The 17,819-nt window shown below is 45.2% G+C and overlaps 1 protein-coding gene across 3 annotated transcripts; it reads left to right on the top strand.

Moving 5' to 3' along the window:
• Positions 1-7,088: 7,088 nt before the first annotated feature.
• Positions 7,089-14,795, top strand: NANP (N-acetylneuraminic acid phosphatase). 3 transcript variants are annotated; one of them, XM_077343783.1, is made up of 2 exons: positions 7,089-7,374; positions 9,374-14,795. In XM_077343783.1, the coding sequence occupies exons 1-2, from the start codon at positions 7,285-7,287 to the stop codon at positions 10,085-10,087; spliced, it is 804 nt and encodes a 267-aa protein (XP_077199898.1). In that variant the 5' UTR covers positions 7,089-7,284; the 3' UTR covers positions 10,088-14,795. The 3 variants fall into 3 exon arrangements, with proteins under 3 accessions (XP_077199898.1, XP_077199907.1, XP_077199918.1); XM_077343792.1 differs by lacking the exon at positions 7,089-7,374 and adding an exon at positions 7,570-7,796; XM_077343803.1 differs by lacking the exon at positions 7,089-7,374 and adding an exon at positions 7,811-9,259.
• Positions 14,796-17,819: the final 3,024 nt, after the last annotated feature.

Here is a 17,819-nt window from a genome sequence, read left to right as displayed (position 1 = left end):
GAACAACAATGGATAAGGATTTGGATGTGGGATTAGAGGGGGCCCTCATTAAATTTGCAGATGATACTAAACTGGGAGGAGTAGGAAACACAACCGAAGACAGAAACAGAATACAGGATAATATAGACAGGCTCGATAAGTGGGCTAAACTGAATTAAATTAAGTTCAATAGGGACAAATGTAAAGTTCTGCAATTAGGTAGGAAAAACCAAATACACCAATATAGGATGGGGGAGACTTGTCTTGGCAGTAGCATGTGCAAAAAGGATCTAGGAGTCTTAGTAGACTATACATTGAACATGAGTCAGCAGTGTGACTCGGTGGCTAAAAAGGCAACTGGGATTTTGGGCTGTATCAAACAGAGTATCATGTCCAGATCACGGACATGATGGTACCTCTTTACTCTGCTGTGTTTCGACTTCACTTGGAGTACTATGTTCAGTTTTCGGCACCCCAGTTGAAGAGGGATGTAGACAAACAGGTGCATGTCCAGAGGAGGACAACAAAGATGGTGAGGGGTTTGGAGACCAAGATGTATGAAGAAAGGTTGGGGGAGTTTAGCCTGGAAAGGAGAAGACAGAGGGGATTTGATAACCATCAAGTATTTAAAAGGCTGCCATATAGAAGATGGATCAGAGACAGAGGCCTGTCCCTCTTGCCCTAGAGGGACAGACCAGGGCCTCTTCTGTATGATGGATAAGCTGATGAAAACTCACTAAATACATTGTTGTTTTTCTGATCTCTGCACAGAAGAGTGAATTTACTCCCCAAAACTTATTTTGCTCTGCATGGTGAACTGCCTCTTCGGTGCTTTAAGCGTCTTTTAAGTGTTGTTTCTGAAAGATGCTTTTCACCGATTCATTTCTCCCCTGCCTGCCTGATGCAGAGAAGCTTCTTAGTTATCCAGATTAGTGACTGCATTAGAGAACAAAGCAGAGTTGGCAAAACTACAGGGGGCAGGGCTATGAATTGTTTCATGCAGAGAGCATTGCAACATAGTTTTTCAAGAGACTATATGCAATGTAGAACAACGACTGTAATATAATAAAGCGGTCTAAACTGGGTGTTTTTAAAACTGTTTTATTTGGCTCCATTCAGAATACCTCCAGAACGAATGGGATGAAATTAATTCAAAAGAAATTCTGTCTAAACATCAGGAAGAAGTTCCTGACAGAGTGGTTTCTCAGTGGAACAGGCTTCCTCGGGAGGTGGTGGATTCTTCATCTTTGGAAATTTTTAAACAGAGGCTGGATAGCCATCTGACCGAGAGGCTGATTCTGTGAAGGCTTAAGGGAGTGGCAGATTACACTGGATGAGCAATAGGGTTGTGAGTGCCCTGCATAGTGCAGGGGGTTGGACTAGAAGACCCATGCGGTCCCTTCTAACTCTATGATTCTGATTCAGAACTAAGCCCCGTGTTATTCAAAGAGGCTTACTCTCAGGAAAATGCTTTTGGAGTTGAAACTTGATTGTGCTTTACTTTTAAGCACACTTTTTATGTAAACTTAAAAGTGATTTGTGGCTGTTCTATCTCTGCTTAATAGAATAAAATTAAATATTAAGTAATTAATGTAAATAATGTTCAATTATTAATGTAAATAATTGAACTACTCGTTGAACTACAAGGATTTGGAGGGTAAATTTCCCTCTTCCCCCAATATTTCCTTTTTCTCTTCCCTGAAAGCCCCCATAGTATCGCCCCTTTCTCTGACTCCTCCCCTTCCAAGCCACCCTACCTTTATCCTCTCAGTTTTTCATCCTATCCTACTACTGGCATCCTACACTCAGGAAAACTATAGCCCAGTTGCATGGTGGCAATTGCCAGGGTGGGCCCCATTGCACAGTAGGGAACCTGCAGTGACTTGTGAAGGACACCCATTTTCCTGTCTCAATTTCCCCAAATCATTTCCTCTTTTCCTTCACCGGGCAATCCCCATATCCTCACCCTATTCTGCTTCCTTCTCTCCTTCCCACCTACACACTCACCAACGTAGGTTTTACCTGCTCCCTCAACATCAGCTTTATTAATTATATATTTATTTATTGCCCAGCTTTCTCTACAATGGGGATTCAATGCGCCTTACCTCAGTCTCCTCTCCTGTATTTTATCCGCAGAACAACCCTGTAAAATATGGGCAGACAGAGGAAAATCCTAGGAAACGGGTCGTCCCCCCCGCCCAAGGGAGGGAAAGAAGATATAGAGGAAGTCTATCTTTTCCTGACCCCCCTTCCAAAGGGGGATGAAAAGAAAACAGTATACCTAACCAATTGGCCAGGTGCTGCTTTCCCTCAGGCAGGTAAGCCAGGTGCTGCTTACCTTCTCTTATGCAGGCCAGACACTACCTCCCTCACCTTAGCTTGGCCCATCCCTCACTTTACATGGGGATCAACCAGGTCAAACAAGGCACCATTCTTTGCCTCACCTCAAGTGGGGTTCAGCTGGGTGTCACCCTCTGCCTTGCCTTGTATGTGCACATGGTTTAGCTGAGCCTCATGCTGCTGGGAGCCTCACCTAGGCTCAGCTGGGTGTCACCATATGCTGTTGCCTCACACAGGGCTCGGCTGGATGCCATGGGCAAAATCAAATGCCATCACCTTCCCTGGGCTTTGTCAGGCCAGGCTCTGTCTCTCTGGCTGGCTGGATGCCATCTCTCCCCCTTGGGTGGGCTGGGATCAGGTCTCCTGTCAAAGAGCTGCTTGGCCCAGGTGGAGGGAGTAGGCCATAAAAACAACAGCAAAATTATACATTCATCTTCTGGAATAGAACTTGAGCTTCAGTTTCAATAATTATTATGGCTATTAGAACTGAAGAAAAAGATTGTCACCAAGTACAATCTAAAATTCTCTTTATTTCAAAGTTATTTCAATGGATTGTTTAGGAAAGTGTGTACTGTATTTCACTGTTTATGCACATAGATTTTACGTCTAGCTCCAGTGACAGACAGGTAAGGTTCTACCCTTCCCTAAGAAAAGCCAATGGGAGGTGACAGTATATTAGTGAAAAAGAAAGGAGAAACTAGGGACACCAGCCTCCTGGTGGACTTGGGGATATCTTGAAATTACAGTTCATTTACAGGCTAGACATCAGGGTTTGTTTGTTTGTTTTTTGAGAAAATGGATGCTATGCTGGGGCATACCTGGCTAAATTGGTGCCTGGGGCAAGGGGAGGGGCTTGGTGACACAGGGCTGGGAGCCAGAACCCCCTAACTGCCCCAGACAGCCCACCTGCACCCTACTCTGTCACCCAATGTTTCACTGCCTTCCCTAGGGGTGGTGGAAGAGGGATCAGTCACCTTGGGCTACAAGTTCCCCACCTCTGCCTCAGCGCCACAGTAGGCATCGTGAAGCACCTCTTGATCCGCCCCCTATAATGTCTGCTGCGTTCGCCCGAACTCCGCAATTTCTTCACTCGCCGCTGAGACGAGCCACGGCAACAGGCCGCGCCAGCACGAAGAAGCAGCCCCAACAGCCGGCGATCACAGCCGGCGGCTGCTGCCCTCGACTCTCGGCTGGCGCCCACTCTATGCCGAGGCTGCCTCCGCCGCTGGGGCTGCAGCCAACACGTGATTCGGCCCCACCGCGAGCCGCCCGCCGCCATTTTGTGCCTTGCCGCGAAGACGAGCGCCGGCCCGCAGCGCTGAGAGGCGGCGGCAGCATCTGGTGGCACCAACCAATGCGGTGAACAGGCTGCAGAAGGACGTGGCGCTGCAAGACGCGGCAGCCGCTGCCGGACACCCACCAGCCGCGCTGCCAACGGACTGCCGCCCACCAACCTCTCTCCTGGTCCACAGCACACTGGGACAGGCCGACACAGTTGCTTCGGCCCCGCCGCGAGGCGCCCGCGGACATCCCCTCCCTGGCCCCAAGGAACACAGGTAGGCAGCTGCGCAACTGGACACGGCCGCATTGCAACAGCTGAGCACAAGAGAAAGAACAGCAGGGTCTGTCTCCTATCCCTCCTCTTCCTCTTACTGGTAATTGATGGGATGGAGGGCTGTTTAACTTTGGCTGGAAGTCTGCATGCGAGATCCTTGGAGAGAGCATAAGAATCAAGTGGTGTTCAAACACCGGTGTGCCAATATTGTGAATCTCTGCATAGGAATTGTGCATTCAATCATAGCAATTAGCACAATTACAGCGTCTTAGACATGACCATTTGGATCATCTGAATCCTATAGACACATATACACACACACACAATACTGCCAGCAGCTGCAGTTCCTTTGCATATCATCATATCCTTTGTCAGTAAGTTCATAAGGTCTGTGAATTATATGTTGCATGGGGGCGGGGAATCCTTTTGTCCATTTGTCCTTTGGATGTTCATGTCATTGGATTTTCTCTCATCCTAACTTCTGGAAGGATAGTAAAATAGATTTCTTATTTAGGGTTGCTTACTTCAAGTTGGAACATACTTGGAGATTTAGGAATGGAGCCTGAGGACTGCAGGGTTTGGGCAGGGAAGAACCTAAGCAGGGTATAGTCCCATGAATTTCACCCTTCAAAGCAACAATTTTCTCCTGAGGACCTGATCTTTGTCATCTGGACAATCGCGGCGGCGGTGAACATGACCCACGGCTGCGCCGGGGGGGGGCGGGGTCGCGAAGGCTGCCACCCGCCCCAGGAAGGGTCTGACAGCCACTAGCGCCCACTGTATTTCAAGTGCAGCGGGCTTTATTACTAGTTTCTAATAAATCCCAACAATTTAAAATATACAAAAATATACAAAATTAGTGCAGAAATGTAAGGCAAGATCAATCCGTTTCATCAGTTCTGCAGTTCCCATTCTGCAATTCCCTGCTGTACAATCTCAAAAATACTAAACAAGTTCACCACTGTGATCCTTTTTCTAAATCTGTAGAGCAGGTGAATGGTAGGAAACATTATTTTGGACTGACTCCAGACTGGCTGAAAAGCTATTGAAAAAGTTACTTTATAACCAGCATGTTATTTTGGACTTTGACTCCAGACTGGCTGAACAGCTATTGAAAAAGCTACTTTATAACCAGCAGCACCAGGATGGATTTCCCATATGCCCAACCAAAGCCTCCTGCCAATGGCAAAACCATCTTCTACCCTCCTGGAGTCAAAGAAATCACCGATAAAGTCACAAACGATTAAGTGATCAAGTGCTGAAGATGGTAGAGAAAAAATTTATGGACATGGACCAGGATTCAGACGATGAAAAACAATATCTCCCACTAGTTAGTGTGTTTTTTCATTAAAGAAATAAATCAATAAATGCATTTGACTAACATTTATTAGAAGCATATGTAACTTTTAGGTTATACAGAACTCATAAAGATTCTGAGTATCCGAAAGCTTTGCCTACTCCTAATATTCTGGGAGAAACTGAGCTAACTGTTGCTGCCTAATTTATTTGTCCTACTGGGTATAGTATAAAGGTAAAGGTAAAGGTATCCCCTGTGCAAGCACCGAGTCATGTCTGACCCTTGGGGTGACGCCCTCTAGCGTTTTCATGGCAGACTCAATACGGGGTGGTTTGCCAGTGCCTTCCCCAGTCATTACCGTTTACCCCCCAGCAAGCTGGGTACTCATTTTACCGACCTCGGAAGGATGGAAGGCTGAGTCAACCTTGAGCCGGCTGCTGGGATTGAACTCCCAGCCTCATGGGCAAAGCTTTCAGACGGCTGCCTTACCACTCTGCACCACAAGAGACTCTTGGGTATAGTATATGACACAGCAAAGATCATCTGATGACAAGAAGTTATATAAACTCCCTTGAAGCGAGCAGCTGACTACTTAATTTCTCATGATGACTCTGGTGTTTATGGTTGGCCATTTTACCATGCTAGGTCTTGTTATGTGGTACATAAGACCTGGCTATACCCCAGCATGTGAGATATCACTAATTGGGTTGTCCATATAGGATCTATAAGCCACTTTCTCCAAAGAGGCACAAAAGAAATAAAGCAATTCTAAGGGCTTATAATGATGCAACCGTTTAGGACTGCACAGCAAATTTTATGCCTAGTCTTCTGACCAGAATAAGTCCCACTGACAATTATGGGGGAGAGATGATAAAAAGTGGCATCTTTTATTTTAAAAATATGAGATTTGTAGTGGTTTAAACTTTACAGGACAATTCGTGCTGGTTAGGTTGCCAACCTCCAGACAGCAGCTGAAGAACTCCTGTTATTACAACTCACCTTTAGGCCACAGTAGGGCTGCCAGTTCTGGATAGGGGAATACATGGAGACTTTGGGGGTGGAGCCAGGAGTGGGTGGGATTTGGAGCAGGGAGGGACCTCAATGGACTATAGTGATATGGAGTCCATCCTCCAAAGCAGCCATTTTTTCTAGGGGAACTGATTTCTGTCCCCTGGAGATGAGCTGTAAAACTGAGGGATCCCTAGGTCCCACCTAGAGACTGACACCCCTAAGCCCCAGAGAGCAGTTCACCTGGAGAAAATGGCTGCTTTTGAAGGTGGACTCTACGGTAGCGATCCCCAACCTGTGGGCCGTGGACCACATGTGGTCTTTCAACTAATTGGAGATGGGCCGCGAAGGACGCCTTCTCCCCCCCCCAGCCCTTTACAACACACTTCGGGTGTCATTGTCTCCCATCACTCCCAGATGGGACTCTCGTTGCAGAGAAACAAGCTCAGGGTTCCCATTGATTTGTCATTGTAATGAGCTAAAATTTCCATGAAAATAAAATGTTTCTTATGTTCATTGTTGTGGCATGTCTGTATCTTATTTTGAAGGGATGTTTAAACATTACCATAGCGACCAGAGAGCGTTAGGGCAGTGGTTGAGAGTAAAGGAGTAAACTACCCCCCCCCCCACCGGGCCTCAGTAAAAGGCGTTGAGTGGTCCCTGGTGAGTGGTCCCCGGTGATAAAAAGGTTGGGGACCACTGCTCTACGGCGTTATACCCTACCATCCCCCCCCCCCCGACGCCACAACCAAAACCCCCAGGTATTTCCCAGGCTGGACCCGGCAGCCCTAAGCGTTGGTCTTCAAGGTGCCGCAGGACTTTCCTTTGGCGGAAGCAAAGTAATGCGGCTCTCTCCAGGACATCTCCAAGACTGCCTTCCCCGCTCGCGCACTCCGCAGTCTCGACCCTGGAAGGAAGCGGCAGTGCGGCACGAAAGGGCAACGAGCTTCATGACGCACGCGCAAGGCCCCGCCGGGCTGCCATCACCAGAAAGGGCCTCCGGGTCCTCCTTTCTCGCGGCTCGTGGGGCGAGGCGTACGGAGCGCGGCTTGCCTCACTTGCTCGCGGTTGCTGCGGCTGGAGCGTCGGGCTGGTGGCCGCTGGCATGGGGCTGCAGGGGATCAAGGCCGTTTTCTTTGACTTGGACAACACGTTGATTGACACGGCCGCGGCAGGCCGGAGAGCCATCGAGGCGGTACGTTCCCCCGCCCGCTTTGCCGTCAGAAAGAAGGAAGCGCGCCGTAGGCAGGCTGGCAGCCAACGGAGGGGCCCAGTTTCTGAATTGGTGGGGGCTTCTTTCCTGAAGCTCCTCGGGGAAAGTCCCGTGAGGTTGCCCTTAGTCTCCAAAGCAAAAGCGAAGAGCAGCCGGGAGGCATCTTCCCGTGCGTGCTAGTGTCAGCGGTTGCCCAGGGCATCAGGCGCATTCAATGAAACTCCAGGAGTCAGATCCCAGGGTTCACTCGGGAGAAAGAGCCAGGAGCCTTCCGTAGGGGAGGGGGAAATGTTGGCTATTCTCCGCCAAGGAACGTTGAAAGGATATAGCAGGCAATCAATCCTATGGGCCCGTGTGCGATCCTTGACGGTAGCAGCTGAGGATCAAGCTAGTGACTCTTCCGGGTGAGTCAGGGAAACAATTTACCCATTTATGTAAATCATTTCTGTTTGTCTTCTCTACAACGGCTGTGTAACCGTGTGTGTGTGCGTGAGAGAGAGAGCAGTGCAGAATTATTGCCAGGATCAAATTAATGCAGAACATTGGAGAGGCTTTCATGATAGCTGTATAACTATTTTCATAACGCCTGCTGTAATTTGCAGGATCAAACAGAAATCTTATTTGTGAAGGGTTTCTACGTGCTCTTTCACTGCTTGGTTAAAATAATTTTGATCGTTGGATTGAAACACTTATCTTTGCATAAAGAAAACTCGAATGTAGTAATGTTTCCTTGCTCCCACAATCCCCCATATGTTACCTGATGTTATTACAGCAGGAGAAGTCCTGTTGAAATTGTAGTCCCAATAGTGTCAGTCTAAAACTGGCCAACAGCTTTCTCTAGGTGTAGGTATAACATTCAGTAGCATCCTGCTTTGGTTTATTTTATTTTTACATTTGTATCCCACCACTGCCACACAAGTGGCTCGTGGCAGGTAACATTCAAACCCCCCAAATAAAATAAAACAGTTAAAACCACCCAGGTGGCAATAAATCACCCCCTACTCAACAGCCTCCTTACAATGCCTGGAACCCTAAGATTGCCATATGTATAGGCTGATTCCAGGACGGGGCCAGATACTCCTTGCTCTGGCCTCAACCAAATACCTGGTGGAAGATCTCCATCTTACAGGCCCTGTGGAACTGGGCTAGTTCTGTCAGGTCCCTGAGTTCTCCAAGGAGCTCATTCCACCAGGTTCTGGCCAGGACCAAAAAAGCCCTGGTTGAGGCTAAGGCTTAAACTCCCATGGGCCACGGATCTCTAACAGATTTGCACCTGCAGAGTGGATTAAGCAATATAAGTAAGAATGGAAGTTCATGGTTTTATACATTTCTGAATATTACAGTAGTGGTCACATCCCTTGTTTGCTGCAACTAATTCTTGCAAGAGGAGACAGCTTCCAGATGTAATGACTGTGTGATGGGGGGGAGCAGCATACTCCCAATGGCTGGGCTGGATGTAAATGCAACTGGATAGGATGCGATGCGGTACCACTGATGGGAGGTCAGGACCAGGATTCAGTCACACAGCTCAGAAACTTAAAAGAGGGGGACAGGCAAGGCAGAAGGAGAGGCAACAGCAGCTGGTATGAGAACTTGTGTGGGGGGAAAAGACAAGGCAGCCAGGTGTGGAGGGGGGAGGTCACAGCCACTGACAAATGGTCAGAGGCCACTATAGCCCTGTTGGGACAGCATCGGTATGCAGAAGGAGAGCACACCTGTGTGACAGGAGCATTGGATACAACCTGTAGAGAAGGGGAGAATAAGCACCAAGGATGCAACCTGGGTAGACTGCAGGATCCAGTGTGGGTCCTGAGACTCGGTCTGAGGCTCCATTGATACACATGACAGATGGAAAGAGTCTTAAAAGGTATGCTGATGCAAGTTCTGAAATCCATGCTGTTCATTCCAATGCAATGTTTTTTTTTCTTTTCTTATACAAGGAAATGAGTAACTCAAATTAATGGTGATAAATGCCTTACAGGTGATAAATGCCTTACAATCAGAGCATCACTGTGATGAAAGAGACGCTTACATGATCTGTAATAAAGTCCAAGCTAAACTCCTCAAAGAGTGTCATGATCCTTCTAAGATGTGTATCACTGACCTGAGGATTCAACACTGGGAAGAAGCTATACAGGAAACAAAGGGAGGAAAAGCCAATCGGAATCTGGCTTCAGAATGTTATTTCCTTTGGAAAACCACCCGTCTGAAATATTTGACCTTAGCGGAAGAGACCAGAGGGATGCTTAGGGACCTGAGAAAAATTGTCCGTTTGCTACTGCTGACAAATGGAGACACGCAGACACAGAGAGAAAAGATTGAAGCTTGTGCCTGCCAGCCCTACTTTGATGCAATTGTAGTTGGTGGAGAACAGAAAGAAGAGAAACCAGCATCATCAATATTTCACCACTGCTGTGAACTTCTGGGGGTTCATCCTGAGGACTGTGTGATGGTCGGTGATTCTCTAGATACAGACATTCAAGGAGGTCTGAATGCAGGTTTGAAAGCAACAATCTGGATAAACAGAACAGTCACTGACCAGAAAGACACTTCTCCAGTCCCTCACTATATAATTTCTTCTGTTCTTGATCTCCCTGGGCTATTACAGAACCATGGGATTGTTAATTCAGAGATCAACCAAGTCTGCAATGCATGTGATAGATCCAACAGTGCTTCTAGGTCTTTAGCTTACTAGTGATAGCTCCAGAGGATGTTTTCACATGTGGGGCTTAAATTGGTTTTTCTTCAAGATAGATTCAAGTGGGTAGCTGTGTTGGTCAGAAGTAGCACAACAAAATTTGAGTCCAATAGCACCTTTAAATCTGCAAAGATTTATTCAAGGTGTGAGTTTTTGTGCGCATTGACTGACGAAGTGTGCATGCACACAAAAGCTCATGCCTTGAATAAATCTTTGTTGGTCTTAAAGGTGTTGTTGGACTCATATTTGGTTTTTCTTAAGTCAGTAATGTGAACATGAAATGTATACTGGCAACAGAATATGTTTGGTTTTTTCTGATTTCTATCTTCTGTCCACCATTAACTTTTACACGTGGTCAAAGTTTGGCCCTAAGGTTTCTCAACCATAGTAAACTTATTGGTACAAACTATATAATTATCTTTGTGAATTAACTGAAACAGTAGAAATCTGTTGACATGAAAATTCTCTCTGATTTATTGGTTTCTTTTCATTGAAATTTGTTGGATTGCAGGTGAAAAAATATAAGCACAGAAGGATGTTTACAAAGTCAAACAGATGAAAAACTATGGCAAGATTCACAATTAAAAAATGTAATCCTGAACCTAGAGCAGTAATATTTGAAAAGAGACTGTATAAACTCATTGCGTTTTCTGGTGAGAGGGTGGCTTTAAGACTATAGTGTTAACTCATAATGAAACAAAATCATTGTTTAAAGATTTGTATGGTCACCAATCTGATCATCTTCTAAATCTTGCTGTTTAAGTGTTTTGTGAATATTAGTTTTTGAAATGGCTGTTCTTAAATAAACAGGAGCCTAACTCTTCTTGGGCGGGGATGTTCAAGTTACATTATCATTTAACAGAGATTTATTATTTATTTTTATTTATCATATGGAGTGTGCAGTGTAGTCAGGAGATCCAAGGATTGTCGGGCAGCCAGGTAAGGGATGTTTGGAGGTGGCTTGCCATTGCCTGTCTCCATGTCATAACCCCTCGTGTTCCAGGAACTCCATCCAAAACCTTGGGGATCTCCGATCCAAATACTAACCAAGATTGATCCTGCTTAACTTCTGAGATCTGACAGGATCTGGCTTGCCTGGGCTATTCAATAGAGAGATTCTGTGATTCTGTTGTTGTTGTTGTTATGTGCGAAGTCGTGTCCGACCCATCGCGACCCCATGGACAATGATCCTCCAGGCCTTCCTGTCCTCTACCATTCCCCGGAGTCCATTTAAGCTTGCACCTACTGCTTCAGTGACTCCATCCAGCCACCTCATTCTCTGTCGTCCCCTTCTTCTTTTGCCCTCGATCGCTCCCAGCATTAGGCTCTTCTCCAGGGAGTCCTTCCTTCTCATGAGGTGGCCAAAGTATTTGAGTTTCATCTTCAAGATCTGGCCTTCTAAAGAGCAGTCAGGGCTGATCTCCTCTAGGACTGACCGGTTTGTTCGCCTTGCAGTCCAAGGGACTCGCAAGAGTCTTCTCCAGCACCAGAGTTCAAAAGCCTCAATTCTTTGACGCTCGGCCTTCCTTATGGTCCAACTTTCGCAGCCATACATTGCAACTGGGAATACCATAGCCTTGACTAAACGCACTTTTGTTGGCAAGGTGATGTCTCTGCTTTTTAGGATGCTGTCTAGATTTGCCATAGCTTTCCTCCCCAGGAGCAAGCGTCTTTTAATTTCTTTGCTGCAGTCCCCCTCTGCATTGATCTTGGAGCCGAGGAAAATAAAATCTGTCACTATCTCCATTTCTTCCCCATCTATTTGCCAGGAATTGAGAGGGCCGGATGCCATGATCTTTGTTTTCTTGATGTTGAGTTTCTGTATTGAAGGCTAATAATTATTTGAGTTAATTTTTTACAGCAGTGAAAGGAAGACATCTCCAAGGGGTGCATAACATGACTGTAGGCCACTTCTTGCTTCAGCTTTGGTTAACTTAAACATTTATGTATTCGGCACTATACATATAGTTGGGCATCCTGACTGGATATACCTCTGACCCTCCCCATGCATTTTGGTATTTAATGCCCTTACTGCACATGTCTTTTGAGGGTAGAAAGAGAGAGAATATATATTTAAATCCATGCGAGTTTAACACCTGAAGCTGGGAGCAAGCAAGAATCCCTGGTGCACATAATTACACCAACCATTAATAAGTTTACCTAAAGGCACATACCAGCAGACAAGTTACAAAAGAGGCAGCTGTTCAAAGTATGGATAACTGCAATCCTCTTCTGAAAAAGCTTGCATGTTTCTATATGTCAGTTCTTCAAGAGCACCCTTCTTCATATAAAGGGGGAAGCATATTTTCATAAGCCTGTTGTGCTTGATATTTTATTCTTTTCAAGTTAGCCATCCTAATGACTTATTTTCTATAGCATCTAAAAAGCACTTGTTTGTTAGTTGGAGCATCTGTTGCAAACATGTTGAAAGCCTTTGTCTTCTAAACTGTTGATGTTTCTCAATGTATTTTTGTTGGCCTTTCACTGAGAGGGGTCCTGAATATTCTCCTTTTTACTTTCAGTATGAAAACACATCAGCAACTTAAACAACCTGCTTTTTTCCCAACTGCCATTGGATGAAAATATTCTTTGCTTTCATTCTGACTTTAGCCTTCATATATTTAGAGAGAGAGTTTATGTAGATTATTTGTTTTATTTAAAACTTTTCCCCACTTGATCAGGGTTCCCCAGGTGGTAAATATAAAAAACATTAAAACATTTGCAGATGTTTTAATGTTTTTATATAATATTTTTATATTGAAGTATTGTATACTGTATAGATATATAGTATACAATACTTCAATAAATGCACATAAACAAAGAACATCAGAATCAGGAAGGAGGACCAGTAACCATTATTGGTGTTATGCCACACAAAGTTTTCACCTGCTGGCAAAAGGCACCGAGAGAAGGAGTCAGCAAATTGCCCTTGGGAGGTAGTTCCAAAGCATTGGTGCCACAACCTTTCTCATGTTACCACCCATCTAGCCTCAGATGGTGGAGCAACTGAGGCAGGGCATACAAAGATGGGTAGGTTCATATGAGAGAAGTCAGTTCTTCAGGCATGCTGGCCCCAATCCATAGCACAGTTCCACAGGACCTGCAAGACTTCTGCTAGGCTTTTGATTGGGGGCCAGTGAGCCGAATAACATCTACTGGGCCCTCCCTATCAGACCCCCCTTAGCCCATAGTATGGTTCCAGGTGAACTCCAGGTGCTTAAAATCCAGTGCTGTTGATGTGGATATTATTAGTTTTAAACTGCTGATTAAGTTAATTTTAATTTTAGTTTTATTTCATTGTTTTAATTGTGCTATCTGATATATTTATGAAATGCTGTCCACCACCCTGAGCTGGCTTGCTGGGTAGGCAGTATAAAAATCAAATAAATAAATATAGAGCTTTAAATGTCTATGCCAGCAACTTGACTTGAGCCCAGAAGCAAACTGGATGCCAATGAGGATGGAAGGAGACCAGGTTCATTTGATTTAACTAGCCAGCTAATTTCTGGTTTGCATATCTGAACTTCCTGTGTATTGTGCGTTTGTGTATTGTAGTATAGTAATCAGTCAAGATTGGCTCAGTTATTTTCTCCTGGGTTCTAAGGTGCTTTTCGTGCTCTGACTTAGAACAGTGGTTCCCAACCTTCCTAATGTCGTGACCGTTTAATACAGTTCCTCATGTTGTGGTGACCCCCAACCATAACATTATGCAAGTGTTCTTCCACAGAAATTAAACCAAAACTGACCAATGGTGTTAAGATCTATTGTTCATGACTGTATAGAAATTATATTTTTCCTGGGGTTTCTCAGTTCAGTTCTGCCTCTTGTCCTGCTGAGCTGTGCCACCACCTGGAGCGCCTGGTGGGAGACTGCACCGTACTGGAGGCACTGCTGGAGTGGCTGGCAGCTGAGCATGGGCGCCAGCAGGAGGAGTGGCAACAGTGGTAGCTCCCCCCACGGCCAAGCTGCTCGCCTTCGCGCAACCCCTGTGAAAGGGCCATTCGACCCCCAAAGGGGTCCCAATCCCTGGTTGAGAACCACTGACTTAGAGATTTGCTCTCTGCATTAAGAAGAAAGTTTATGAACATGGAAACCCAGACTTTAGATTCATTAATAAATGATCCTGTCCCAACACTATGTGAACTATTGTAGTCACATCTAGTCCAACCCCCTGCTCAGTGCAGGATCAACCTAAAGCATCCATGATAAATATCTGTCCAGCCACTGCTGAAAGACCACCAGTGAGGGGGAGCTCACCGCCTCCTTAGGCAGCCCATTCCACTGCTGAACTGCTCTGACTGAATCCCTCCCCCTCTCCCTGATATCGAACCCGTATTGTTCTCCACATAGTTTAAAGCCATTACTGCAGGTCCTATCCTCTGTTGCCAATGGGAACCTTTCCCTGCCCTCCTCTAAGTGACAACCTTTCAAATACTTTACTCACCACCCCATGCTGGCTCTCTTTTGATAAAGAATAGTGATCTGAAAAGTAATCTGAGAATGACAAACCTGTGTTGGTCCTTCTATGATGTAGACACTAAACCTGAGTTAAAGAGGAACAATTTAAAATGTAAAATGCATCACTAATAGGAACATGCTGATTGTACACATATTAGATACTTGTGATTATAGGAGTAATTGTTCCATTGTAATGTGTATGCTTGTTTATTACCTTGGGGAAATAAAATAATACGCCAATTTTCCACATTCCTTTAAGTGTTTCCATACACCTATAGGGACTGTTTATTTCTCTAAGATCTAACTAAGGCTGTCACCAGAGATTCCAGTTGAAGCAGCACATACTCAGCACTTTGACATACTTCAGCAAACTGAAACATTCTGGAATTTAGCTTTATATGGGTTAATAAGTGTGGAATTGTGTAAGAACATTTTATGAATTGTTTGGGGACTATTTTTGCATGTTGCAGTTAATACAGCATGCACCAGGTGGCATATTGGCACTTGTATATGCTTTGCATATATTCTGTAGCAATAAGCCTTTCTCTTTGTCTGGATTGTCAAGCCCATATTTAGAACAAAGAAAAATATTTTTATTCAGAAACAGTATATTTCTGAGTATAATCTCGCAGCAATTCCCATTAAGTGTCCAGATTTCATTTTACCATAGTTCTCAAAGTTTCAAGTTGCTGGGGTCTAAGTTCTTCTCCCAGGCCCTGATAACATACCCACTGTTACTGGTTCTAGAATCTTGGGTAAGGTTGCCTTTTATTCCTATAGTTAAAGGTTGTCTTTCTGGGATTTCTAAAAATGCCATTATATTACCTTTACTGAGGAATCGCTTATTTGATCAATATGCTGATAGCACCCCGTGCTTCCTCCTGATGGACAACTGCTCTGACTCTCTGCCAGATGTTTAGAAGCAGTGACGAGGTGGCTCAAGCAGAGTTGTCTGAAGCTCAACCCTTCAAAGAAGAGGAGGCTGGGTGGGAAGGGTCCAAGTGAGGAAGCATGATTGCCCATCCTGGATGGGGTACAGCTAACAGTAGCTCACACTGCCAGGAACCTGGACATGATCCTCAATGCCTCCCTTTCTATGGAGGTGCAGGTCACTAAAGTATCATGGCTGGTGTTTTACCACCTGTGCCAAGCCAAACTACTAGTGATTTACTTGGCCTCGGAACACCAGTCACAGTGATTCATGCGATGGTCACCTCTAGACTGGACTTTTGAAAATTGCTCTGTGCAGGCCTACCTTTATCCTTGATCCAGAAACTACAGATGGTCCAGAATGCAGCAGCCAGAATCCTCACAGGAACATCATGGAGGTCCTACATTTGACCTGCCCTCCAACAACTTCACTGATTGTCAGTCGAATTCTGGATCACGACTAAGGTTTTGGTAATCACCTTCAAGGCTATATGTGCTCTGGGCTCAGTGTACCTGAGGGACCGTCTCACTGCCTACTCCCCCCAAAGAGCCCTACGCTCCACCACCTCTAACTGGCTGGTGATCCCTGGCCCCAAAGAAGCACATTGGGCCTCAACAGCATTCTGTGTCCTGGCTCTCGCTTGGCGGAACAAGCTCCTTGAAGAGATCGGGGCCCTGCCTGAACTTCCACAGGTCCTGCAAAATGGAGCTCTTTGGCCGGGCCCCCTGTCCATATACTGAATCCCACACCAGTCTTCCCGTGAAATCATTGTTGTATAGTTAGCAAGTTAACTAGATGTTACACACACTATTACCAGTTAAACGCATGGTAATTTTGCTTATTTGAATTTATGAATTATTTTCTACTTTTTCTTGTTATATGTACTTCCCTTTTGTTATATGTAAGGTAGTACAGGGGGTATAGAAATATAATAAATAAATATAAAAAATATAACCATTCCTGAAGAAGGTGACACTATAGACTGATGAGTCACATTCTCTTGCCAGTGCATAATGATTTAGTTCCATTTTGGGCCTCCACTTCTGCTGTCAGCTGCTGGTCTGACTGACAGTGGGAAAAGATAAAAATAAATTCCACAACTTATAGTGAAAAATGTAACTTGAAGAATCACTAGAAACCCATGGTAGAAATGGTGGAAATGATGTGATATTTCAACTGGCATCTTGGCCCTCCCATATCCCTGCCCACAATCCTTCCACACTGCCATTTTAAACCATTATTTAAACCTAGTTTCGACCAATTATTGGGATTGTGAAGAAATGCATTATTTTCTTTGAAAGTTTGGACTAAGAAAAATCTTCACCATGAGTTCTAAAAGTTTTTCTCTGTGGGCAGGGAACAGGCAGGAACAGGAAAGTCAGCTCGGTTGCTTTTCAGCCTCATCTCAACTACTTTTTAAGAAATGCTAATTGGTCTAGTACAGTGGTTCTCAACCTTCCTAATGTCATGACCCTTTAATACAGTTCCTCATGTTGTGGTGACCCAAAACCAATAAAATTATGCAAGTGCTTTTTCACAAAAATTAAACTGAAACTGATTAATGGTGTGGAGATTCATTGTTCATAATTGTATATAAATTGTTTTTTTCCCCAGAGTTTCTCAGTTCAGTTCTGCCTCGTGTCCCACCATGCCAACCTCATTCTTTTCTGCTGCTCCAGACAGATGAACACACTATCTTGATCTATCGAACAAGGCTCTTGTGTGGATGGCACCCCCCGCCCCGGCCAAGCTGCTTGCCCTGCCGCACCCCTATGAAAGGGTTGTTCAACCCCCAAAGGGGTCCCAACCCCAGGTTGAGAACCACTGGTCTAGTAAGAGCCAATAGGATGGTTGACTTCTCCCCCCTTTCAGCAGACTAGAGATTTATTTATTTATTTATTTTTCACATTTTTATACCACCCCCCCCCCCAAAGGCTCAGGGCAGTTTACATAAAACTGAGAGCTATACAAGAAACCATACATATAATTATAACATTAGTATTATATAACATTAATAACAGGGTAACAGTATAACATTAAACAATAATAATACAAACAGGTCCAAAAATCTTGATGGACTTCTGGGGGAGGGGGCAGGGGCCCTGCAGATGTTGTTGATTGTGCCTGGCCTTGGCCAAATGCCTGGTGGAAGAGCTCCCTTTTGCAGGACCTGGGAAACTGTTTTAGTTCCTTCAGCGCCCTGATCTCCTCTGGGAGCTCAGTCTACCAGGTGGGGGCCAGGACAGAGAAGGTTCCTGGTGGAGTGGGCTGTAGAGAGCTCTACACCATCTAGGGTGGGCAGGCACGCTTCCTCGCATGGGCCCTTCTTACCAAGCCACA

Source organism: Paroedura picta, chromosome 1 (genome assembly GCF_049243985.1).
Source record: "Paroedura picta isolate Pp20150507F chromosome 1, Ppicta_v3.0, whole genome shotgun sequence".
In the NCBI taxonomy this organism is placed as follows: Eukaryota; Metazoa; Chordata; class Lepidosauria; order Squamata; family Gekkonidae; genus Paroedura; species Paroedura picta.
Note: the sequence above shows the minus strand (reverse complement) of the source record. Positions and strands in the feature narration are given on the sequence as shown.

Coding starts and splice junctions, on each gene's coding strand:
- NANP (XM_077343783.1), top strand. CDS start 7,285: ATGGGGCTGCAGGGGATCAAGGCCGTTTTCTTTGACTTGGACAACACG. Junction 7,375..9,373: donor GCCGGAGAGCCATCGAGGCG/GTACGTTCCCCC, acceptor AATGCCTTACAG/GTGATAAATGCCTTACAATC.